At 47.5% G+C, this 25,152-nt stretch overlaps 2 protein-coding genes and 1 non-coding gene across 3 annotated transcripts; all 3 read left to right on the top strand.

The window, feature by feature from the left end:
* The first annotated feature begins 588 nt into the window (after window positions 1–588).
* RBM34 (RNA binding motif protein 34) lies at window positions 589–11,006 on the top strand. The gene is made up of 10 exons (XM_054713094.1): window positions 589–919; window positions 1,336–1,475; window positions 3,356–3,587; window positions 5,023–5,082; window positions 6,666–6,709; window positions 7,163–7,246; window positions 7,390–7,453; window positions 8,763–8,802; window positions 9,005–9,123; window positions 10,670–11,006. The coding sequence occupies exons 1-10, from the start codon at window positions 617–619 to the stop codon at window positions 10,946–10,948; spliced, it is 1,365 nt and encodes a 454-aa protein (XP_054569069.1). The 5' UTR covers window positions 589–616; the 3' UTR covers window positions 10,949–11,006.
* A 1,119-nt stretch (window positions 11,007–12,125) lies between these two features.
* On the top strand, window positions 12,126–24,795 carry TOMM20 (translocase of outer mitochondrial membrane 20). Its single transcript, XM_054712904.1, has 5 exons — window positions 12,126–12,405; window positions 17,517–17,563; window positions 18,070–18,151; window positions 19,386–19,528; window positions 20,880–24,795. Exons 1-5 carry the CDS (start codon window positions 12,285–12,287, stop codon window positions 20,922–20,924), a joined length of 438 nt encoding a protein of 145 aa, XP_054568879.1. The 5' UTR covers window positions 12,126–12,284; the 3' UTR covers window positions 20,925–24,795.
* On the top strand, window positions 13,036–13,169 carry LOC114234534 (small nucleolar RNA SNORA14). The gene has a single exon (XR_003620755.2). It is a non-coding gene; the product is annotated as a small nucleolar RNA SNORA14 (small nucleolar RNA).
* Window positions 24,796–25,152: the final 357 nt, after the last annotated feature.

Below are 25,152 nucleotides of genomic sequence, written 5' to 3'. Positions count from 1 at the left end.
CCACCACCCCAGTTTCCCTGTCCATTGGTTATACTAATATGCATGCATACAAGTCCTTTGGTTGGTCTCTAACCCTCCTCCCCTGCCCCTTGTCTCTATTTTTATCAGTTTATGTTGGCCATTATATCCCACATATGAGTGAAATCATGTGATGTTTATCTTTCTCCGACTGGCTTATTTCACTTAGCATAATGCTCTCCAGTTCCATCCATGCTGTTGCAAATGGTAAAAGTTCCTTCTTTTTTCTAGCAGCGTCAAATGTGTATTTTTTTTTAGAGAGGAAGGGAGAGACATCAAAGATGAGAATCATTGATCGGCTGCCTTGTGCAGCCCTCCACCCCCAACTGGGGATCAGACCCAGGGTTGCAGGCTCTCTCCCTCTCCCTTCCTCTCTGAAATCAATAAAAATATACTTAAAAAGAAAAGAAAAACTATATATTAAAAACGAAACAGGAACACGGATCCGGACCCCGCCCCGCCAGTGGGTGTTTGCTGCCGCCAGCGCAGCTGTCTCCGCCCCCAGCGCGGCCGCAGGGGGGCGGAGGGGAAACGACGAAGGAGCGGAAGGGGCGTGGCTCCGACCGGAAGTGTGGCTCCGGGAGGCCTGGGGCTGAGAATGGCGGAACCCGTGCATAGCAGCGGGAGGAAGGAGAAGCGTGCGGCGGAGCGGGGGCTGGCGCGCGGCCCGGCGCGGACGCCGGCGGGTGGGCGGCGCGCTGTCGCAGAGCCTGGGGCGTCTGTCGGCCCGCAGAGCCCGGGCGGCGGCGGCGGGCCCGCGCAGGGAGACTACCTGGTGGGACAGGTGGCCGACAGCCTGGTCCGCGGCGGGCGCGGCGGCGGAGGCGGCACCGGGCGGCTGGCGGCCCTCTTCACCTCCCGGGAGCCGCAGCTCCCCCCTGTGTACGTGCCGGTGCCCAAAGTAAGTCCCCGTGGGAACCGCTTTCAAACAGGAGTCCGCCTCGCGGGGCGTGGTTTCCAATGTGGGCAGATGGGGTGCATCTCAGGTGACCTTGCATTGCTGAGCGTGCCAGGGAGAGAGAGATGCTAACTTGTCAAGACCACTGAATTGTTGTGCTTTTTTAAATTAATTTTTTAGAGAGAGAGGGAGAGGGATGGAGAGAGAGAAACATCAATGAGAGAGAAACATCATTGATTGGCTGCCTCCTGCACGCCCACCCTGGGGATGGAGCCCGCAACCCCGGCATGTGCCCTGATGGGGAATCGAACCTTGACCTCCTGGTCCCTGGGCCAAAGCTCAACCGCTGAGCCACGGCCGGGCAGGACCACTGAATTATTAAGGATGAGGTCTCACACCTGACTTCACACTTTTCAAAGGAAACCACCAAAAAAAGGCAGCGGGAGGAGGAGGAGGAGGAAGAAAGTCCGGCCCTCATTGGAAGCCCACGTTTGCAAGAACCTGCCAAAAAAGTGAAAGTGAAGAAACTTTCTGATGCCGAGAAGAAGTTGTCAGACAGGTGGGTAAAATTCTCTCAGTTGAGAGTGAAGAATGGAGATGGGAAAGAAACAGGTTATTACACCTGCATGATCCATCTTAATTTTTTTCTCATTTCCTAATTATATCTATATTTTTATACTTGTATTATGGAAAACCTCATATATATTCAAAACTTGAAAAGATAAGGACCCCAGGTACCCAACAGCAGCAGCAGTGGTTACTACTGGACCAGTCTTATTTCGTCTTTATTTCAGCATGGGCCTCTCCTTATCCTATATAATAAAAGCCTAATATGCTAAGTGTCCCATCATACATTCAACCAATCAAAGCATAATATGCTAATGATATGCCAAGGCAGCTCAACCGCTTGCTATGATGTTCATTGACCACCAGGGAGCAGACAGTCAACCAGTCGCTATGATGTGCACTAACTACCAGGGGGCAGACACTCCAACTGCTAGGTTAGCTTGCTGCTGGGGTCCGGATGATCGGGACTGAGCGAGATGGGCCGGATATGCCCTGGAGGGCCCCATTCTCCCCAAGGTCCCTCCCTGGCTACCAACCTCCTGCGTCCCTTTCCGGTCCAGTTGTGCACTGGTGGGGTTCCTCGGCCTGGCCTGCACCCTCTCACAATCCCGGACCCCTCGGGGGATGTCGGAGAGTCCGTTTCGGCCTGATCCTGCTCAACACAGAAGCTGCCACCTGGTGGTCAGTGCGCTCCCACAGGGGGAGCACCACTCAGCCAGAAGCCAGGCTCACGGGGAGCAGGCCTAAGCCATCAGTCAGACGTCCCCCGAGGGCTCCCAGACTGCAAGAGGGCGCAGGCCAGGCTGATGGATTCCCACCCCCCCTCCCCCCAGAGTGCATCAATTTTATGCACAGGGCCTCTAGTCTATATTATAAAAAGCCAGTGGCCATGATGTCATAACACCAGAATGACCAAACGACCTGTCACCAGGAGGTGCATTGGTGGGTCCCGCGGTGGCGGCGGCAGGCGGGATATCTGGATCTTGCGGGATTTTGCGTGCTGGGTCTCTAGTGGGAGAATAATAGTGATCAGCATTTACTGAGGACTGACTGTGGGAGAGACGGCCTTTTCCTTGAGAGGCCATTCTCTTGTTTCTTTTATGTGTCTACACCATTTTATCATGAACTTTGCTTATCTTTTCAGAAACTGGACTTCTAAAAGGCCTCTAACCGTCTCTATCTTTGTATTAGCAGAGGCTAGAACTGAGTAGGAACCAGGGAATAGTGAGTGAATGGATGAATGAATGAATGAATGGATGACTCCTACTCCCCATTCTCCCCACTCCTTAAGATACCCCATCAGTTTTCTTATTGGACTGATTGATGTTCAGACCTCACTTTATCCATGTGCCCCAAGACTTTATTTGCCGTCTCAGAATTTACATTCAACAAGCAGTCCTTGAAATATACAGAACTAATAAAAGTAGGAAATCTGGTTTTTCCTGTTGGCCAGATTGCTTTTACAGCATTATTTTGCAGGTGTATTGACCTTTCTAGACCCCCAGGGGGTGCTGCAGTACCCCTAGAGTTCCAGGGCAGATAATGGCATTAGGCATTGGCAGAGTGTCAGCTAAATCTCCAAGGGCTTTAAATGAAACCACTTTTGTTTAAATGAACTTCTGTTCCTGCTGTTACCTGGCAGTCCTAACATATCTTCAAAAATGGAGCTTTTTCTGACTGTTGAATTTTCTAAAGATGCTGGTCACTTTTTGATAATGCTACTTTTAAAATGTAGATGTGTTCGTGAATGGTATGTTTATATTTAGGAAAGTCAGAAGTAGGTGGGGAATATTTTTAATCACTGTGCTTGGTCAAATAGTAGACCTGACTCATGACTATTGTTTCTTCTTCCTTTTTTTTTGCCTTAAAAAGAGAAAATGCTCTAGCAAGTGCTGATTTAGAAGAAGAAATTCACCAGAAACAAGGGCAGAAAAGGAAAATTTCTCAATCTGGTGTTCAAGTAGCAGATAAAAAAATACTTGCTGATGAAGATCACACAGCTGTCAATCAAAGGAAGAAAATTAAAATCAACCAAGAAGAAGAGAGGCTAAAGAATGAGAGAACTGTGTTTGTGGGGAATTTGCCTGTCACGTGCAATAAGAAGGTGAGTGTGCGATATGTGGATGGTACGGATTCAGAGAAGGGAGTCATTTATAACTTGGTTTAATGTTCCTCTATGGAGTAAGCACACAACAGTAAGTCATTGATTCCTAACTTCATTCTACATGACTACATAAGTCATTCTGTAGATTGATGCCAGTATCCACCCCTCTTTTCTGCCCCCATACTCACTGGCCAGTTCAGGCTTTTGCAAATCTTATCTGAACAATTGCATTGATCCTGCCTTACCTTCTGTCAGTGCTCCTGCGTGCAGGGATGTCTGTCTCTTTCCTTCACTGTGTTCTCCCTGGCAAGTGCCCCGAACATATTAGAGGCTCAATAAATATTTACTGTGTAACGGAGTGAACGCATCCTCGGTTTCCTCCGTTACGTCCTGTTCACTAAACCAGAACATGCCCTTTTCTTCCTTCTGAGTTCCTGTCCCAGTCACACAGTTTGGCAGTCTCTTGGGTCAAAATCCTGCTCATTTTGTTTATTTATTTAATATCTTCTTATTGATTTCAGTGAGGTACGGAGCAGGAGAGAGAGAGAGAAACATCAGTGATGAGAGAGAGTCCTGGATCGGCTGCCTCCTGCACACCACACGCTGGGGATCGAGCCCACAACGGAGCATGTGCCCTGACCGGGAATTGAACCCTGACCTCCTGGTTCATAGGTCGATGCTCGACCACTGAGCCATGCCAGCCGGGCCTGCTCATCTTTTAAAGGACACCTTAAATTCCACTTTAAAAACAAACAGTACAAAAAAACTCACTACCTGTTTTTTTCCTTTCCCCCTTACCCTGTTGTCTCCTAGCGTTTTATTTGTGATTATTTTGTAGGGCAGAACACATTTGTGGCATAGTTTTGGTTATTGATCTTTCTGTTAGATTAATAGAGGCTCCAGGGAAGGGAGTGTGTGTGATGTGTTACACGTATAATTCATTCTTTATGAATTAGAATTGATCATAATTCTAGCTGTAAAACATACATTCTTCACATCTGGAGCCAGACATAAGAAGAATGTATAAAATTTCCACCAGACTTTTCTTCCATCCATGGTCCTAATTCCAGACAGCAGGGGAATTTCTCATGGTGAGATAACCTTAAAGTTCATTTCTGGTTTAAGCCAGTGTGAAAAGATGAGAGAATCTATGGACTTGATCCTCTTAGTTTACACGTGGTAAAAATTATCAGAGCTTGAAAGACAAAAGTGTTACGTACCTTAGAGATACTAACATGAACTTAACATTGTGTTTTTTTTCCCATGTTTCAGTAAAAAGTGTCTTTCAACCTGAGTAGTCACCTGCTTTTTCTGAAATGTTCATAAAATAAAACCTGGCAGTAAATGATTATCAGACCGTTTTACTTCATTCCCTTTTGTAGCCATTTATTTGATGCTCTGGAAGTGAACTAAAGTATGTGCTTTTTTATTTTAGAAGCTGAAGTCGTTCTTTAAAGAGTTCGGGCCAATAGAATCCGTGCGATTTCGTTCTGTGGTATGTTTTCTTCCCCCTTATAACTGCATAATCGTGAGACATCGTGCATTGAAATCAGACCTGTTACCCTGGTGGTATCAGTGAGGTGGAGGAGCACTTGACTTTCACTTTTTGACTTTAAACCTAATATTTGAATCAAGAGTTCAAGTCTAGCCCAAGAGAAAAGTCGTGTTTAGTGCCTCTTGCTGACTCTTGTCCTTATTCAATAATTTAGCGAGTCACAGAGTGAAATGATATCCTTGCTGCTAAGGCCAGCACTGCATTTTGGAGGGTAGATGGTGACTTGTGTTTGCTGTGTCCGTTGAGTAAGCGGAAATATTAACCCTTTGCACTCACTTGCTTTTTTCTCGATTCCTTTATTCTAATGCTAACCGTGTCGAGTCACACTCGACATCCGAGTGCAAAAGGTTAATACTTACTGAAGAGCATTCTGGGATTGTAGGCTTTCAGTCTGGGAGGTTTGTGTGGCCGCTTCATACAGTGTGTATGTTCTGGACATAGAAAGATGAAGTATTTCTTAAAAGTCACTTTACTGTAAAACTATACGAGTCCATGGTATCTCACTTCACTCTGTAGACCAGGGATAGTCGTGTTTCTTGGAGCATGAAATGAGCAGTGTTCATACCTTTGGAATGTAATTAATGTGTATCAGGACACAGGAAACGTTTATTCCTCGTCTCACTGCGCTTTCTCACGTGATTCTCTATAAAGTGGGGCTTCTCAACCTGGGTACTATCGACATTGTGCGGAGAGTTCTTTGCCGTTGGAGGCTGTCCTGTGCATTGTGGGATATTTAGCAGCGCCCTTGGCTTCTACCCGTTAGCGGCTGGGCCCGCCCTGCCCGCCCTGTTGTAACAGCCCAGAACATCTCAGATGTTGCCAGGTGTCCTCAGAGGGCAGAACCGCCCACTTCCCTCAAAGTGGACATTGCCCAAGCTCGGGCACAGCTTCCATCGTTTTCATCATGTGTTTGTTTCTCACTTTTGTCACATGTGTTTTGTCTGCCCTTCTGAGTCCTGCTTCCCCATACCCGATCCTGGCCTGACACAGACACTCGGGTATCTTGCCAGGACCCCGATTTCAGTGTCCTGTGCTTTCGTCCCAGCCTGTGCTGCCTACCGATCCTCTATACGATGTAGTGCCATCAGCTGCAAGCCTAGTGTTTGTCATCCCTGCCTGCTTTTCAGCTGCGGTTTCTTCTCAAGAGGAGTCATTCATTGCTTTTTCTTTTTCTTTTTTTTTTTTGTTAATCCTCACTGGAGGATATTTTTTACTTTAGAGAGTGGAAAGGAGGCGGGGAGAAGAAGGGGGAGAGAGAGAAACATTGATGTGAGGGAGCCACATCAATTGGTTGCCTCCCACGTGTGCCCCAACCGGGGCAGGGATCCTGCAACCCAGGTATGTGCCCTTGACCTGAATCGAACTGCCACCCTTCGGTTCCTGGGCCAGTGCTCTAACCACTGAACCCTGCTGGCCAGGGCGCCCTAGAATGTTTTCAATCAGATATTTAGAGCGTATTAATTATAATTAACGTAATATTTCAAATAATGAATTTTCTTTACTTTTTTTTTTCTTTTTAAAAGATTCCAGCAGAAGGAACGATGTCCAAAAAGTTGGCTGCAATAAAGTAAGTTTATAATCAGAGAAGCGGAGTAGTCTTATATTCGTTTCCATTTTGGTTAAAATTGAGACCATCTCTTAGCTCCATAGATTTTTATACTTGGAGAAAACATCATGCTTTACCGGTCCCTTTTGCCTGTAAATAGCATATAAATCTGTCAAATGTTTGTCTTTAAGCCTCAAGGTGAATTGTAAAGTCACGGAAAGTATTGTGAACTAACCTACTGGAAAAGGGGACTCAGTGACAACTAGTAGGAAGGCGTGGGTCATGTGTTTCAGCCAGTGTCTGTGTAGGTGGTGTGTTATTTTTGTTGTTATTAAATATTTATTGAAAGTGATGGAACTTCCTCCAGGAATTCTTGTCATATGTATAGACTGAGAGTAGAAAACAAGCTATTTATTTTGGTGACTTTGAGATGAACAATTTTACATGGTCCTTTTTTATTTTTTATTTTTCTAGGCGTAAAATTCATCCTGATCAGAAAAATATTAATGCGTATGTAGTATTTAAGGATGAGAGCGCTGCTACTAAAGCATTGAACAGGTAATTTTATCTCTCTGAGGTCTGACAGAATTATTCAAGTAGCTATGGGTATTTTTAATTCTTTGGTTTCACTTTAAAGCCAATGGTACAGGAACTCAGTGCTACTTTTTAAGAGCCATTTTCCCTTCATATGTCTGAAGCAGAAATGGGGCCCAAATCGCCGATGGATTCCGTATTAGAGTCGACCTAGCATCGGAGACCTCATCTGTGAGTATCTGCGAGTTCTTTTTAAAAAAATACATTTTATTGATTTTTTTACAGAGAGGAAGGGTGAGGGATAGAGAGTTAGAAACATCGATGAGAGAGAAACATCCATCAGCTGCCTCCTGCACACTCCCCTACTGGGGATGTGCCCGCAACCAAGGTACATGCCCTTGACCGGAATCGAACCTGGGACCCTTCAGTCCGCAGGCCGATGCTCTATCCACTGAGCCAAACGGGTTAGGGCTATACGAGTTCTTTAAAGAACTTAGAGCCTTGGAGAGAGTTTTCTTCTGAGATTTGCTTGGAGAGGAGTGGGCTCAGCAGTGTGAGGGGGGCACCTCTGGGCACAGCACTGGTCCCTGGGATGACACAGGAATGGTCACATCAGCTTCAGGAACGTGGCCCCCCCTCCCACCCTCTGGTTGAAATCATTCTGGAGAGTTAGGCTGGCAGGTGAGTGAGAGCTCATCTGGGCACACGGCTTATTTCATAGATGGTGGGCTAGGAAGTTAAATTACTCATTAGATCGTTTTTGAGTCTCTGTGTTAGGCGTCCTGTGCTGAGATAGTCTCAGTTCTCCAGGAGTTCCCAGTGTAAAGGTTACAGTTCGATTCCTGATCAGGGCACATGCCCGGTTGCAGGCTCGATCCCTAATAGGGAACATGCAGGAGGCAGCTGATCAGTGATTCTCTCTCATCACTGATGTTTCTATCACTCTCTCCCTCTCCCTTCCTCTCTGAAATCAATAAATACCTATATTTTTAAAAGTCTCTTGAAACAAATGAGTAAGAGCTCTCCATAGAAGCATAGGTTAATTGCTGTTGGTGTCAGAAGTTAAGAAGTGACAGGCCTGGTTGACATCCCTGGCCGCGACTGTGGACCTAGCACAGGGTCAGCAAGCTGGCCTGACCCACTTGCTGGCTGCTCTTTTCAATAAAGTTTTATTAGCATACCAACACCCCATTGGGTTGGTATTACTGCGCTGTAGGCAGAAGGGAGCAGTTACTACAGAGACCGCGGGGCCCACAGCCTGGACCATGTGCCGTGGCCCGTTCCCCCAGCACAGCACACCCTTCTCGAGCACAGCCAGGGCCAGTCATGTCGCTGAGAACTAAAGGCCACTCCCTCTTGCAGTTTCACTCCCGCTCCCGCGGGGAAGGTGGGAGAAACAGACTCACACAAGGGACGGGTGTGGTGAACCCAGGAGACGGACACCTGTGGTGTGTGTGTGAGGAGGTTGTGGGGGGAAGGCTGGGCTCTAGGGTGACCCACGTTCTGTTCCGGTGAGTGACTGTGTGTCTTTGTGTTTCAGAGGGACAAGCGATCGGTGTTCGTGGGGAATCTCCCGTACAGTAAGTGTGTATAAACAAAGTACCTGTTTGTTGTTAAAGTACCGGAAATAACCACTGAGCAGCACCTGTCTGTGCGTTAGGAGGAACTTTAAAAAGGCAGGCAGGCATGTAGCCTCACTAATGTTCCCAGGGCTGGTGTGAAACCTCCGGCTCCCTGAAGCGGTCCCAGGCTGCGCCTCCACGCCGGTGAATTTGTTTTCAGAAATTGAAGACTCCGTGGTGGAGGACCACTTTGTGGACTGCGGGAACATCGTGGCCGTGAGGATCGTGAGAGACCCGCTGACCGGCGTCGGCCGAGGGTTTGGCTATGTGCTCTTCGAGGTACGGAGACCGCTGCACTGTCACGTGCCCTTGAGATGCACTGGGAGGGCGTGGCGCTGCGTGTCATCATTCACACATAACTCACTCGCCCTCCAATTCCTGGATTAAAAATCTAAATAAAAAAAAAAAACAGATTCCAATGGGCTATTACTAATGAGGTAAGTTATGTGACAGTTTTAAGACTCGGCATGTATTTCCAGATAGCTTTAAGAAAGGAGCTCACAGCCTTCCGATCCCATCAGTGCTGCATTGTGGTTATCTTACCGTTTCTCTGCCCTTGGTCTTTCTTCTGTGTCTTGATAAATTCCTCAGGTTCTTTAAGACACATCTCGTGTATATTCAGGGTTGTTGGCATTTAGTAGCTCTATATTAGAAGATTGATAGGATTTGGGATCTGAACGGAACCCTATGAGGCATCTTGTCCAGCATCTCCGCACCGTACTAGAGTCAGCTGCTACATCGGGGCTTTTGCAGGAAGAGCCTTGTGCGAAGGAGGCTCATTGGGTTGTCAAGATTGCATGTGACTGCCTAGCCTTCCGTCAGGTGAGAGTTCATTATACAGCGAGAAAAGGGCAGCCTGTGGGGCTGTGACTTACCCTATAACCTGACAAGGCAGCTGGTCTGCTTCTGGGGAAACGTGTGAGGAGCATGATTAACCCTTTGCACTCGCTTGCTTTTTTCTCCATTCCTTTATTCTACTCGGGATTTAATTTTTTAAATACCCCACATTTTACAAAGCGCGGCAGTAGAATAAAAAACTGGAGTTTCTTTTCATACAAACTTACTTATTTGGATTTTTTTATATTTCAAATTATTGATACATTCAAAGAGTAATTTTAATCTCTATAATTTTTCATGGTGTGATATTTTTTGAAACATTCACCCACATGAAGACCTGGTTTACATTCACATGTTTCGCAAATATAAATCGTCTCTCTTCTTCCTTCTTTGATTTTTCTGTTAGAACAAACAACACAATCTTTGTGTTTTTTGTTAGGGTGAGGTGTGATTATATGGAGCTTTCCATCTAAACGTTGCTCTAAGTTAGTGGATAATAATCTACCCCTGGAAGTTAGTGTACCGTCTCTGAATTCTCCAACAAGATCATGTACTAGTTTCCTAATAAATTTCACAAGCGTTATCGGTTTTTCATTTTTTCTTTTTTGGCATCAGTTAAGACGGCATTTACATTTTACTTGTCCTTTCATGCTAATGAAAACAAGAAAAGATACTGGAAAAATAGACAAAAACCCCCCTTTCCCCCGCGGTGAAACTACGTGTCGAGTGTGGCTCGACATACGAGCTGCTACCGATGCTAACCGTGTCGAGTCACACTCGACATCCGAGTGCAAAAGGTTAAAAGGAGACCACAGCCCAGCAGCGGCGACACTGGGCCTGGACTCCTGGATATGGAAGAGGGGCGGGGGGGGGCGGGGGGGGGGGGGGGTCCGTGTGCAAGCCGTTCTAATCCGTTCAATTTGCGATTTGACTAGTGTCTTTGCAGATGAGTTTCTGGTTGAAATTAATATATTGATTTGTATTGCAGAATACAGATGCTGTTCACCTTGCTCTGAAATTAAATAATTCTGAACTGATGGGGAGAAAACTCAGAGTCATGCGTTCTGTTAATAAAGACAAATTAAAACAAAGCTCAAATCCCAGTTTGAAGAATGTCAGTAAACCTAAGAAGGGACTTAATTTTGCTTCCAAAAATGTAGGACATTCTAAAAGTTTATTTATTGGAGAAAAAGCTGTTGTTGTCAAGAAGAAAAAGAAAGGACAGAAGAAAAGTGGACGAACTAAGAAACAGAAAAAACAGAAGTAGCAACTCGAAGCTTTACCTTTTCTACTGAGCTCTGATAATAAAACGTGGTGAAACCATGTACTGAGTTTCAGAATTTTTTGGGGCGGTGAATGTGAACATGGAAATGTTTTCAGTTTATTTGCATTGTAATAGTACCTTTGAAGCATTTCTTGTAGGATGTAGGCAGGTTAGTTACCATGGGTTAGTTTTAGGGCATGTAGCTCGCGAGCCGCAGTTTGCCGACCATGGGGTTAGAGCATCATCCTCCTACAACAAGGTTGTGGGTTCCATCCCCAGTCAGGGCACATACAAGAATCAGCCAATGAATGCATAAATCAGTGGGACACAAATCGGTTTCCTCTCTCTCTAAATAAATAAATTAAAAAATAGAGAAATTTCTGTCTCAATACTCAATAGACCCAGGACCTTGTTCCTAAGATGCTGACCACACCTCACTGTCCTGAGGGCTCTATGATTAAGCAAGGGAGATGGGAGGGGGTTGAGGCAGGGCACTAGGTGAGGCCAGTTTGAGTCAAAGGGGGAAAAAGTTGAAATAAAGGGCCAGATGGAAGAAAACAAGGCTTCTGCGCGGTTACAGGAGCGAGTTCCCTGTCCCTGGAGCCTGGCAGAGGCCAACTCCACCTCACCAAGCCCTCTGCAACGTGCAGTTTTGTGTCTTTCTGTCCAAAGTTTTGTCTTAAATTTTAACCCACATACAGAATGTTTTCTATATTTTTTCCCTTCAATGTGTTTTACCAGTTACATTGTTCCAGCCATTGCTCCATTTGATTTTCTTCCACGCGTGATACCGTATTGCAACATGGCTTTGACATGGGATTCAGATTGTGGTGCTCGTTGCACAACGGGCTGTGGCTGAACTTGAAACGAGTCACAGGCTGCCTGCATCAGACAAGGATAAAGGCAAGCCTTTGCCGGCGGCAATCTCCCATCTCTGTCGGGCGCCGTCGAGTGTACGTGCGCGGCGGCCACGCGCGCCCTCGGGCGTCAGGCTCGGCAGCTTCCCCGGAAGTGCGCGGTCCCTCACACCGCACTCACTAACGCGCACGCCACTCCCGGGGCCCCGGAGACGACGCCTAAGCCCCCTGCGCAGGCGCAGAGGCGGCACGGGCGCCTCCGCTCAGGCACTGCCGCGGACAGCCTCGGGGTTTCTTCTCAGGCACCGCCGCGGGCAGCCCGTGGACCTCTTGTGACGGCGCCGGAAATGGCGCGCTCGGCCTTTCCCGTCCCCTCGCGGCGGGCGTCAGTTTGAGCGGCGCCGTCCGCTCGGAGGCTTCGTGACAAACGGCTTCCTCCCGGGCCCCCTCGGCCGCCGACCTCTCCGTGCGGTCGAGGAAAGATGGTGGGCCGGAACAGCGCCATCGCCGCCGGCGTGTGCGGGGCCCTCTTCATCGGCTACTGCATTTACTTTGACCGCAAGAGACGGAGTGACCCCAACTTCAAGAACCGGCTGCGAGAACGTGAGTGGGCCCTCCCACCCCCCCGCCCGGTCCTGCCGCCTCCCCTGGCTCCCGTCTCTGCTCCCTTTTCTCCCCCACCGCCTCGCCACCCTCCCGGCACCCCTCCCCGCCCGCGGGCCGGGGCGGCGGGCTGCCGCGTGGTGGGCGCGCCTAGGACCCGAGCCGCAGCCGGGAAGGGGGGGGGGCACGCGCCCCCAGGCTGCTCCTGGCCCTGCGACCGGCCTGACCCCTCCATTTTGGAGGAATGGGAGCGATTTCCCCATTTTGTTTCCCCCCCGTTTTTGTCGTCCACATACGCTCTTGTTTGTGTTATAATTTAGGCGTCGGCGTGCTGGGGTGGTGCTTGGGTTTCTCTCTTTAAAATACGCTTGTGTGGACTTCAGAGGGGAAGGGAGAGGGGGAGAGAGAGAGAAACATCAATGAGAGAGAATCACGCATCGGCTGCCTCCTGCACGCCCCCACCCTGGGGATGGCGCCCGCAACCCGGGCCTGGGCCCCGACCGGGAATCCGACCGCGACCTCCTGGTTCCTAGAGGTCGATGCTCCTCACCCGAGCGGGCTGACACATTTTTCCTATTTTACGAATTTCTGCCAGGAGACGAGGTCGGCGAATCCAGCGCGGCAGGGCCATTGCATTCTTAAACCCTCTTGGTGGCTGCGCTCTCGGTGCCGCCAGGATATGAGTGAATGCGACAGGAACCGCAGGGGAGTCCAAAGGGCTGCGCCTCCCGGTGGCTCAGCCTCATTTCAGACCTGCGACATCTTGGAGGAGGAGGAGGAGGAGGAGGAGAGGGGGATGGTGCCGCCCAAGCCGCTGCGGCCTTTGCGTCTCGGAGGCGCGCTCCTTTGCCACCATAGACGAGCACATTTGTTGGAATCAGGACTGTTTTTGAAACTCGGCTAGGTTGCTCCGACCGTCGCTGAAGTTAAAATGGATGATTACGTGATGGCAGCCCAGAAAGTACAAAGCAGCGATTGTCCTGTTTCGGACAATTCCTTTAAGCTTCTCCTAAGGCATCTCACGTGCTCAGTGGCCACGTGGGGCTGGTGCCCGCGCGGGGTGGGGGAGGGGGGGCTGCGCTGATGTCACCCCACCAAACCAGGACAAGGGATTCCCACTCCTACATGTTAGGAGGGCAGAGATACAGAGGTTCTTTATTTAATTTAAGGTTAGGGAGTTTAATGGAAGGAATGGTGGACGAAAGGGGGGCCAGCTCAAGGGAGGCCTTCGTGGCGGCCTTATAAACTCAGACCTAAACTAACCACAAAGGATGGTCTGCAATGAAAACTTTTTAACTAAAAGCCGTTCGGGGCCCTAGCCGGTTTGGCCCAGTGGATAGAGCTTCGGCCTGCGGACTGAAGGGTCCCAGGTTGGATTCCGGTCAAGGGCACATGCCCGGGTTGCTGGCTCAGTCCCCAGTAGGGGGCGTGCAGGAGGCAGCCGATCAGTGATTCTTCTCATCATTGATGTTCCTATCTCTCCCTTCCTCTCTGAAATCAATAAAAATATATTTTTTTAAAAAGCCATTCATGGCAATATTTTCCCCCCGACAAAGGTCAGTCTCCACCTTAACTGAGCCTGCCATCTTTTTGTATCCAGGATAACATACCTGATAAACAGGCCTTTGCAAAAACAAAGTTATCGCCTCATTTTCTGGCCCCTCAAAGCACAGGCACTGCTCTGCGGAGACCACAAATCCCCTTGTTTATTTAGTTAATTGTTGACTGTTAACCAACCCGTATTCAGGCTTGGAATAAAAGAAGTACAGGTGTCTATCATTTTATTTTTTATCCAATCCCAGAGGTTTCCCGCTTTGCTTTCTCCCGCCTCCCTAACCTATCACCAGTGGATTTCATGTAACCTACCTAAGTCTTTTGATTGAAATGTAGAAAATAAGATGCAAAGCTGCCATTTTCTGGAGCATTTTCTCAATCCGTTGAGATTTTGCTTCCTGGCAGTTGTCAGGCTCAAGTAAACTCACAAAAATTCTCTACACTACCTGAATGTTTCTTAGATTGAAGGAATGTTATTTTGGATCTGATACAGTTTCCAGGCCAGGTTAGTCACAGGTTATCGGCCTGATCTTGAGATTTCTGAATCTAAATTTTCTTAGTTTGTAAAGTCGGGTACTGTCACCTGCCTCTGGTTGGTTTTCAGAAGATGAAGAAAGATGTTTGAAGTGTCCCCACCATTCCTGACACGGGGAAGCTGCATTAGTCCTTCATCTTTATTGTTGAAAGTATTACATCTGTACCTTTGTACCCCATTGCCCTCTCTACCATTTTAGACAGATAAAGAAATCTTTTGTGTGTTTTTTGTTTTTCTAAAGTCCTTTTCAATTTAAGTGGCCAGGCTTGGATTATTACTTTGGGCAACCGACTTAAGGTTTTAGTTGCACTTTTGTAAAATGATATAATGAAGGAAGAGTTTAGTGCGGTCTCTGGCTCATAGTAATTGATGAATGCTGAAGATTGCTTATGAATATAATTTACTTTATATTTTCTTTAGAAATTACAACTTTAATTCACGCCCTGGGCTGTTGGGCTCAGTTGGTTGAGCTTCCAGGTTGCTGATTGATTTCAGGTTAGGGCCCATGCCAGGGTTGCAGGCTTGACCTTGACCCCTTGGGGAGGGCATGCAGGAGGCAGCCCATGGATGCTTCTCTCATCAATGTTTCTCTCTCCCTTTCCCTGCCTCTCTGTCTAAAATCAGTAAAAACATTAAGAAAGGGGTTTTTTAAGCTTTAATTGCCACTAGTTTTGCACTCTGATTAAAAGTACTTAGTTGTGCCCTGGCCAGGTGGCTCAGTTGGAGCATCTTTTAAAGTAGACGAGTTTGTTTTAGCTTGTTAGGGTCACACAGTAGCCCGGGGGACTGACTTAGCAAATACTGAGTCACAGTCTGATTTTGCTGATTGGCTTGCCAGTCTGTTATGTTACCATGTGTCATGTCCCTTCATCATAGATACTGTATGGTACTCTATCTGGAAGTAAGTTAATGTAGCAAATTGTCTTATGAAACTAAATCCAGAGGTTTAATCCTTTTTTAAGCAGTTGATGTTAGAGAAAGGAAGGGGGAGCGAGAGAAACATTGATTTGTTGCTCCGCCCATGCATGCACTCACGGGTTGATTCTTGTCTGTGCCCTGGCTGGGTATTGAACGCCCAACCTTGGCGTATTGGGATGATGTCCTAACCAACTACCCCCACCAGGGCCAGAATTTTAATCTTGTGCTAAAATTCAAAGTAACCAAGCAAATCTTTAAAGTTGCTAACTGTATTCAGCATTCAGCAACAACAATATACTCTCCACTCCATAAAAGAACAGCTATAAAATTGGATGGTAATGGACCTAAGTCTCAGTTTCTACCAGATTTTGTTGCCATTTTTGTCATTTTACACACATTCTGGCTTAGCAAATTGTATGTCTCTGTTTGTGCCACAAACTCGCCACGTCCATTTCTGAGGTGCCTCCTATTTCGATGGGAACGTCTTCGCTTCTACAGCGTTTAGAGGCAGGAGAGGGATGGCGCCCACATGCCTGAAGCTCAGCCGCCTTCTGTGAGCCCCCTCCACCACTTCCTAGTTGTGACCTTGGTCAGTTCTCTCTGTAAAATGGGGACGACGATAGACACGTCTTAGTGTTACTGTGAGGGTTGAAGAAGCTAAGTGATGTTGTTTAGATAGTGTCACGGCACGGAGCATCGAAAACTGAGAGTGCTCACCTTAGCTCCCAAGCATTCCTGTCTTCATGTCAGTTTTATCTTAAAATCTCCCACGTCTCCTCTAGTCTTAGTACTCTCCTTCCAGCCCTAGACTGTGCCGTCATATTTAGGAATTCCTTAATATAGTCGGTATAGAAAATGCATGCCTTATTTTCTGCCTAAAGCGGGCCAAACAAAACCCTGAAGCAAAGTGACGGTAGAATATGTTGTGTTCTTTTCCCCCACACTTAACTGCCCAGTGATGAATACCTAGGAAAGGTAGTTTGTCAGAAAAAAATACTGCATTCTTCAAATTAATGTGCGAGATCAACTTTAACCTATAATTTTCTGTTGAAACTGCCAGAATTGTTTTGTAGGGTTGGCAAGAGATAGTGGTGCGGTTAAGCTAGTTCTAAGGTTAGAGAAGAAAAGGCTCCCTGGCCACAGTAACCTGTTGGGCAGTCAGCCGTGCGTTGGGACCTGGCTTTGTGGAGGGCGTTTGCTGGTTAATCGCGGCTGTGATGCTCACGGTGGCCACGTTAGGTGGGCCTTGTCTGGAGAGTTCAGAGGTCACTTACTTGCCAGAGGTCACCCAGGAGGAAGTGTTGGGGCCTGAGCTTTCTTAGCTCTGTCTCATGGTCACTCCCGTGTTTCAGTGAGCACAGCTCCTTAGCTGCGGAGTGGTATTGGACTGTATCAGTAACACATGCTTTATGGCATGTTTACATGAGGCACCGCTAACACATGCTCACTTCATCAGAGCTCTAACCAAGTGCTGTGCTTAGGCCAGTTTTACCTGGAAGAGGGGGAGCCCAGGGGACTGCCACCTGCCCTGTGGCACCGCTGTCGGGAGGAGCGGACACACACGCCTGTGCTCCCTCTGCACCCACACCGTCACGCCGTCACGTGGGTGAAGCGTTAATTGGCGACTTAAATGCCATGAGTGTCCTCTTGTTTGGTTGTAAGGGTTGACTCAGTGACGATTAAGGCTTATTTTTTTAAACTTGAAACTCTTAAATGCTGGTTCTCTCTTCCCCCCTCCCCACTTAAGACTGCCAGTGAGTGTTTACCATTCAGGACTAGGATCTGGGGTCGTTCAGTAACGAAAGGCCCTGACGGAGTGCTCACTCTGCTCCTGTTCCGTGTCCTTTGTGGGTGGGAGGGAGGGCTTGCTCTGCTAGCAATGACGGGAGACCGCTGATGGGCTGTCTCCATCTTGTCAGGGCAGGTCCTGGTGCCCAGGGGAGAAAGCTCCTGCCCAGAACGGTCCCCATGACCCTGAAAGCCACAGGGGCCCCGGAAGCAGCCCAGAAGCTGTGATGTTTTGGAAACGGGATGACTGACCCTCACCGCGTTGGGACTTCTTGGGGTGCTCATCTCAATAACGAGAACGTTTCCTTTCTTGCAGGAAGGAAGAAACAAAAGCTTGCCAAGGAGAGAGCTGGACTCTCCAAGGTAAGACTGCGTCTGGTTCTTGCTTAGGTTACCCAGGGGTGGGCAAAGGTAGGTTTACAGTTGTGGCACACAAAGCACATTTTATTCTCGTTTAGTAATTAATTATTGTATTTCCCATACGAACAATGTAAATTGCCCACCCCTATATTACATACTTTATAGAAATAATTATTTAAAACAAAACTCTACTTCAGGTATATTGATTACAATTACATAAAAGTCTATAATGGTGATCAAAAAATTATAATGTGCATATTTCATAGTAGTGATATTTGTATTCCTTTTATACTTCAGGTTTGACTCAAACTCAAAAACCAATTTGGTCAATAAGTTTATTTGTTTGTTGTTGTTTTTACATTCCTGTCCATGTAGATACTAATCTTTGCGAGTGCTGTTGAGTAAATTCAATTTTTGGTTTTATTTTTGGTGGTATGATTTTCTGTGTATAGGTCATGTCCCGTGGCATAATTTTGTTATCAGTTATTAAATATTCTCCTTCCAAACAGTTACCTGACCTTAAAGATGCGGAGGCTGTTCAGAAGTTCTTCCTTGAAGAAATACAGCTGGGGGAAGAGTTACTAGCTCAAGGTAAGAGTCACGTAAAACACCAATTCAACTTGAACATCTAAGTGGCTCTATTAAGCGATTTGTGAATGGGCCGCATCCCATTTGGCAACTACAAGGAGGGCACTCCCACCATGGGGTTGATCAAAACGGAAGATTTTTATGGAAAGCAGGGAGCTATTGATAAAAGAAAAGAAGGGATTATATTGGGGACATCTTTTCTTTTGGGGGGAGAGGGGTATCATGTAGGTTGCCTTTTCTTTCTGTGAGGGATGGAGAAGGGCCTATGACAGATGACCTTATTGGTTCTTGACCCGAAAATTCCATCTGGGTTTATTAGTATCATGTGACACTTTTGGGGGGCCGATTTTTATTTTTCTTTAAAAGACTAGAAAACTGAGTAGAAGTTGCCCTTTGTAGAAAGCATTTACATTTGTTAGGGTGTCTCCCTCCCGGTACTGGAAAAGGGGTGACCTTATCTCTAGAAACTCTTATCGATGCAGAAGACAGTGGTTTCCGGCTCTAACAATTGTACCCTCGGTCACTGTGCTTCTCCTGGTCACCTCCCTTGCCTGACTCCCCCATCTCCATCGTCTTGGTCTTCTGCTGAAGAGGCTGTTTAATATTTATTTAAGGGGGCGGCTTTGGCCCCATTGGTGAGGTTCTCCGTTTCCAGGGTGTCTCAGGTGAACAGGAGGTTTGCATATAATTAAGCTTGTTGGTTTTTCTCCCCTACAAACCCTACTGTGCTGCCCGCTGTATAAGATTACAGCGCCTTTCTATGTTTAGAGACACACATACCACTGCTGCCCACAGTGTCAGTATCAGTACAGGAGCCTGCTGCGCAGGCTGTCCAACAGGAGGTGCTGTAGAGGCGGTCCCATGAGGTGTGCGTGCATTCCGATGTTCGCGCAGAGAACTTGCGTAACGATACGTTTCTCAGAGCTCGTCCCCGTCCTCAGGCTGTGTGTGGCTATATTTCAAGATAAGCTTTTAGACATTTCATAACGTGAGGATTGTGTTATTGGAGACTGGCTCTAGAAATGAATGTTTCTTGTGCGTTATCATTGCCCATAATGTATTTTGAGTGAGTTTTAAGCTTACTTGATATAGAGAAGATGAGTAATCTTTACGAATGAGGCTGCCTTTGCCAGGCCAGTGTGGCTCAGTGGTCGATGCAGTGAAGACTTTAGAGTTGAATTCCTGGCGAAGGCAGAGGCTTTTCAGGTTATGTGTTACTTTTATGTCACTCTTCCAGGTGAATATGAGAAGGGTGTGGATCACCTGACCAACGCGATCGCGGTGTGTGGCCAGCCACAGCAGCTGCTGCAGGTGTTACAGCAAACTCTCCCGCCACCAGTGTTCCAGATGCTTCTGACTAAGCTGCCAACAATTAGCCAGGTAAGGACTTGAAATGTTGTGAAATAAAGTAGAATTTGAGAATGAAATATGTAGGGACATTAGCATTTAAAAAGGACTCGGGAAGTGGTGTAATCATGAAACTCATCCATGTAATGAAAACCGTACTCCAGGTAGCAATGCCTGAGACCCTCCTCCCTAATGGGAAAGCTTCAGACGACTGGCTGGCATACGATCTAGTGACAGTGCCCTAGATGCGGGCCAGGAAGTGTGTCTTAGATTAAGTCTCAGCCTCGTATTCAAATCCCAGAATTCAGGCCACTCTCAGCTGCTTTGTAAAAGTAGTTCTCCGCCTACTCTTCTCTGAGACCCTGCCTTCGGGCCAGTGGCTGGCGGAGAACAGAGGAGCCACGATGGCAGAGCCTGGAAATAGGGCACGGAGACCCCGGGCCCCTCTGACCTCACTCGTGCCTTGCTCCTGCCAGGTGGGCTTTGGGGTTTGAACTCTTCGACTCTGGAATAGGGCAAAGTGCCATTTGTGTTCACTTTCACCCTTCCCAAGGGGCCCAAGTCATCTGCTCTTTGGAATGGCATGACCATTACGTGTGTTAATGTCCACATTAGGTGTGATTAAAAGTTAGTAAAATGTAATCTTCAAACTGGTCTTGGCTCCACTAGATTGGAAAGGGACTAAGGAAAGACACGTTCCCACAGAGGTAGGGGCGAGGGTGAAAACACCAAGGACTTGGTCCTAATGCTTTTTATTCAGATGGGTGTGGTTCCCAGGCTGCATCAGAGTCACCTACGTGCTTTGCGTCATTGGCACTTGGGAAAGCAGTGCAGGGAAGAGCTTCGGGGAATCTGACCCGAGGATGATGCCTTGAAAATGGATGAGTTCAGGATGAAGCCTGAACTTCTCTCGATAAAGATGACTTTTTACTCAGTTATTTGTCTCATGTCACCTGGAAATGCTTTCAGAATGCTAATTTGAGAGTACTGTGTTTCTTCTTCGTGCAAGGATTTTGAACATTTCCAGGCCAAAAAGGGAAAGGTGTGGAGCATGGGATGATCAGTATTCTTAGCGCTAATCGGTATTTTTAGTGTACGTAGGAGTAAAAGGAGATCTCGAATACATTTTGGTTTCAGTTATGTAATTGGCTGACGTAGCACAATGCGATGGTGTGCCTTCTTTATTCACTTGAAATTTGTCATGAGACTGACAGTTGTCATCATCATTAGATGATATAAAGCGTTTAATGTTGAAGTAAATCTCAGAATGGGTAAACTTTCTAAAGATTTGTTTCTTTGAATTCAAAGGGCATTTTTGCTGAACTTAGAAATCTGATTAAATGCTTATACTTTGTAAGTTAAAATTTTGTTTTTCTTTTTTCAGAGAATTGTAAGTGCTCAGAGCTTGGCTGAGGATGATGTGGAATGAGAAACAAATGGTCAACATAATCTCAATTAAAAATATTTTTAAAATCTTGACTTGGAGGATGAACAGCTCTGGGGGAATAAGGGCAAATATGCTTGCTATGGACTGTCCTACACTGAAATCTGCCAGAGTGAATTTTTACTTTGTGTAGATCCATCTGTCTTTTATTTATTTTTCCCAGTGAAGAGTGTATTTTGATAGAGAGCTTTTCATTTTATAAATACACTATGAGTTACCGAAATATCATGGATTTTGTTTATTCCTAAAACATGTAATTAAAATGGACACATAACATCATATTAATGTACATCCAAAATATCTAGTGCTCAGTTTTGAAAGGCAAAAAAAGTAGGGGAAGGCTGAAGAATGCACGTTTTTTAAGCTAGAACATTTGGCTGGAAATGTGATTGTGTCTATCAAAGCTGGGTATTAAAATCTTTGAGATGATTTCTTCGCATTTAATCTCTTAAATATGTGAGATGCGCTGCGGTGCTGTATTAGCTCCCCCACCGTGTGTATCGGTCTTGAAGCGTGTGGTTTAAGTCGGTGGCTAATGTGCCCTGGATATTTCCCTGCTGCCGCTGCAGGTGCACGTGGTTGCAGGAAGCACTGGGCACTAGGTCTGTGTGCGCCCTGATCTAGCTGCTGGGCCTGCCGGTTACTGCCTCCCACTCTCCTCATGATGAAGTGAGGGGCCTGGTACGCCGATTCAGAGAAGTGTCCCTGTCGCTTCTGATTCATTTCATTGTGTGCAGCATCATGAAATTCAGCCTTCTCCTGAGGAGCAGTCAAGCCTTGCACTTTTTTATTCTTTGAATTTTGCATGCTTGCCTGACTTCGTATTTCTGAAGATTTTTTTTTTAAAGAGTAACGTGTTGATTTTCACTGAAATCATGTGCTTTTGTCACTACTCTTGTAAATTAATCTGAAACTTAACCTTTAAGGTAACTGAGATGATATGCTTGTAAAAATGTTTCTTTGCTTTTATCTTAATGTACCTCCTTGATCCTTTAATCTGATTCATTTATCTTCTGATGATGAGAATAAGGTGGAGCCTGTGGCTGGAGACTTGCAAAGCCTGGAGGTAATGAAATCGTGACGTCGTCTGCAGCCACAGATCCAGTGTCAGGCCTGAGCCCAGGGTGTGGCGTGTGGAGCTGAGCAGTGTTTCTCATTTTGTGGCTGCCTTCGTTCTGCCTGGACATCTGTGGGGAGATCCCAGACCTCTCCATGTGGGCTAGGCTTTTTATCATGTTTTATTTACAAACCTTTCTGGACCTTGAACTTGGGTTTTGTGGTGGTGGGAAGAGTCTGGAATGTGGTTCTAATTTCTGTCTGAGAGCCGCATGGCCCTGGGCACAACACGTTGCATCTCTGAACTTCCATCTTCTCATCTGTGAATTGAGAACTAGGTGACTCACCTCGAATGGCTTCCAGGTCTGTGATCCTGAACCTGTAAACTGCTTTTTATTTTATTTTATTACACCCAGCATGCTTTTTTGGGGGAGGGGTGACCAGTACAAACATGCTGGTTAGTCGGTTTTACTAATAGGACCCCCGATCCAAAGCAGGGAGTGGAGGTTGGTCAGTGATTGGAAACAGTCTTCCATCCTGCTCCCGCCCAGACGAGTGTGCAGAGCAGGGGCCGCCCTAGGAAGAGAGGACAGCACAGGTCAGAGGGAGCACAGGTGGGGAAAGAGCAAGAGACCGTCCCACGAAAACGGCTGGCTGGAGGGCCAAGGGGTAGCTTAGACTTGGAAGGGTCTGAGGGTAAGAGTGTGTGTGTGTGTGTGTACATACACACTAGAGGCCCAGTGTATGAATTCGTGCACAGGTGGGGATGCTCGGCCTGGCCGATGACGGGCGTGAGGTTGGCGGTGGGAGTGCACTGACCACCAGGGGGCAGCTCTGCGTTGAGTGTCTGTCCCCTGGTGGTCAGTGCACATCACAGCCACCGGTCATAAGGGTCGCTTTGGCTTTCATGTATATAGGTGTATACACACATATATTTCCCTGGACATACCATTGCCAAACAGTTTCCTGGAACCTGGCAGCCACGTTGATGCTGGCCGAGTGGTGCTCAGCTCAGGCTTGGAACAGGGATGGCTGCTGCGTGTCCTGTGTGCACGTGTGGGCGCTGGGGGAACCTTCGGCAATGGAAACGAGTGCCCGTGGGCCTGCTGTTTGGGGCAGAGATCGATTGCTTGGACTTGAAGGGAAAGAGCATTTAAAACAGGCCTCCTGGTGGGAGGTGGCTCTGCTGTGCTAGTGACATAACTAGGACTCGGTTCACACTTAGCACAGTGTGCACAGCAGGCAGGCCGCCTGCCCTTCTGGCCCCGCTGAGGCAGCTGTGGGCCAGAGTGTGAATGAAATGTTACTGCGAAGAGATTCTGAGAGCATTGGTATATCCTGTAGACAGCATATGACATTTTCTTTCTTGTCACGTAAATGCAGTGTTATGATTGCTGTGGCTCACCTGTGTCAGTGACAATTAAAGGGTTTGGAGAACACGTTGGCTCGGTGCTTGTTTGCAGAAGTGGATTCTGAAGTTGGTGACAAAGTCGTGGTACCCGAGTGTGTCTGGGTTACAGCATCTGAGGGTGTGGACAGCTGGGCAGGTGAGGCTCTTGGTAGTCAGGGCTTCGCACCCTCAGCGTGAGTCGGAACCACCTGGAGGCTTGTTGAGCAGATGGCTGGGCACCAGGCTCATTCAGCGCTGCTAACACGGTCCCAGGCTGGGGAGGTGCTGCTGCTGTGGGGCCATGTTACGAATATGACACAGATGCTCCATGGTGGTATGGAACACGTGACAGGTGACCTTTATTGGGTCACCGATGTGTGCTGTAGCTCTCTGTAACATGGGGTTAAATGGGATGAGAAGGTCAGCTAACAGAAGTCGCCAGTACTCACCGAGATCTGAAGCATAAAGACTGTCATCCTCGGACTCCGTGTCCAAGATCGCCGGTCCACTTCAGTGTGCGCGAGGAGCGAGGGTTTCTCCAGAAATGGTCGTCTCCTCGGCAGGCTGCCACCTCAGCAGAAATTATGCTCCAGAGCATTGTAGCTGTGAGTTTTCAAATCTGACTCCACTTTGTGTTTTGGGGTGAATCAAATGCTCCCCCCCCCCCCCCCCCCGTTTTAGGTACAAGGTTTCTAGATCACTATAATAGATACAATATTTTTTTCTTCACCTTTTAAAGGCTGCAGTGTGTTCTAGAAACAGCCCAGGAGGCCTCATGGGGGCACTACATCCTGTTTAATTTCCACCGATAGTGAGAAGGTGTCACGTGTTTTGATGTCATTCTGAAAAAGGAGCTGGGGCTTGGGGCTGGAGGGAGGACAGTGGGGAAGAGGCTGGAGGGAGTCGTGTCCACGTGGCGTGTGGACTGCACGTGCCGGAAGGTTCACACGGCACCTGCAGTCGCTCCAGTGCTCTCCCCGAGAGGAGGGCCGCTCTGGTCCTCGCAGAGGCTGTCACCAGCTGTTTCGGGTCCCTTCCCGTGGGCACAGTGGTTTCGGAAGCTTCCCTGGCAGCCCTCCTGTAGGCAGGACTCCAGCAGCAGTACAGAGACCAATGGGAGGAGAGGCTGGAGCGGGGTGCGGGCAGGTCCGGGGTGTGTAACTCACTGACTCCTCCTCCAGTTTAAACCCTGCCCGGTGGTGCATGGCAAATGGAAGATTCAGGGCTCACCCCACCCCCAGCTTTATTGAGGTACGATTTACAAATAAGACTTGTATGTATTTAAGATGTACAATGTGATGTTTTGATGTACATATACGTGATGAAATGATGACCACCTTCAGTCTAATTAACATGTCACCTCACAGTGACCTTTGTGTTTGTGGGGAGAATAAAGATTTACTCTACAGATGTCAGGTGTACGGTCATTAACTGCAGTCCCCTCCCACCTCCCTCTCCTGTTCTTCACCACGCACTCCAGCTCTGCCAGTCTAACACCATTCCGCTCATTTTCTCAGGTTTGATTTTTTTTAGATTAAGTGTGTGAGATGCAGTGTTTGCCTTTCTGTGTGTGTCTGCCATATTTCCCTTAGCATGTCCCACAGGTTCGTTCATGTCAGATGTGGCCTGCTTTCCTCCTTTAAGGTTGAGTATTCCATCGAGTGTGTACCATTCTGTGTGGGACGCCCCACGAAGAGGCACAGGCGGCCCCATGGCTTGGCTCCTGTAAATGCTGCAGTGAACGCGGTGCAGACACCTGAGGTGACG

Source organism: Eptesicus fuscus, chromosome 24 (assembly GCF_027574615.1).
Source record: "Eptesicus fuscus isolate TK198812 chromosome 24, DD_ASM_mEF_20220401, whole genome shotgun sequence".
Classification (NCBI taxonomy): Eukaryota; Metazoa; Chordata; class Mammalia; order Chiroptera; family Vespertilionidae; genus Eptesicus; species Eptesicus fuscus.
This window is presented reverse-complemented; position numbering and strand designations above follow the sequence as displayed.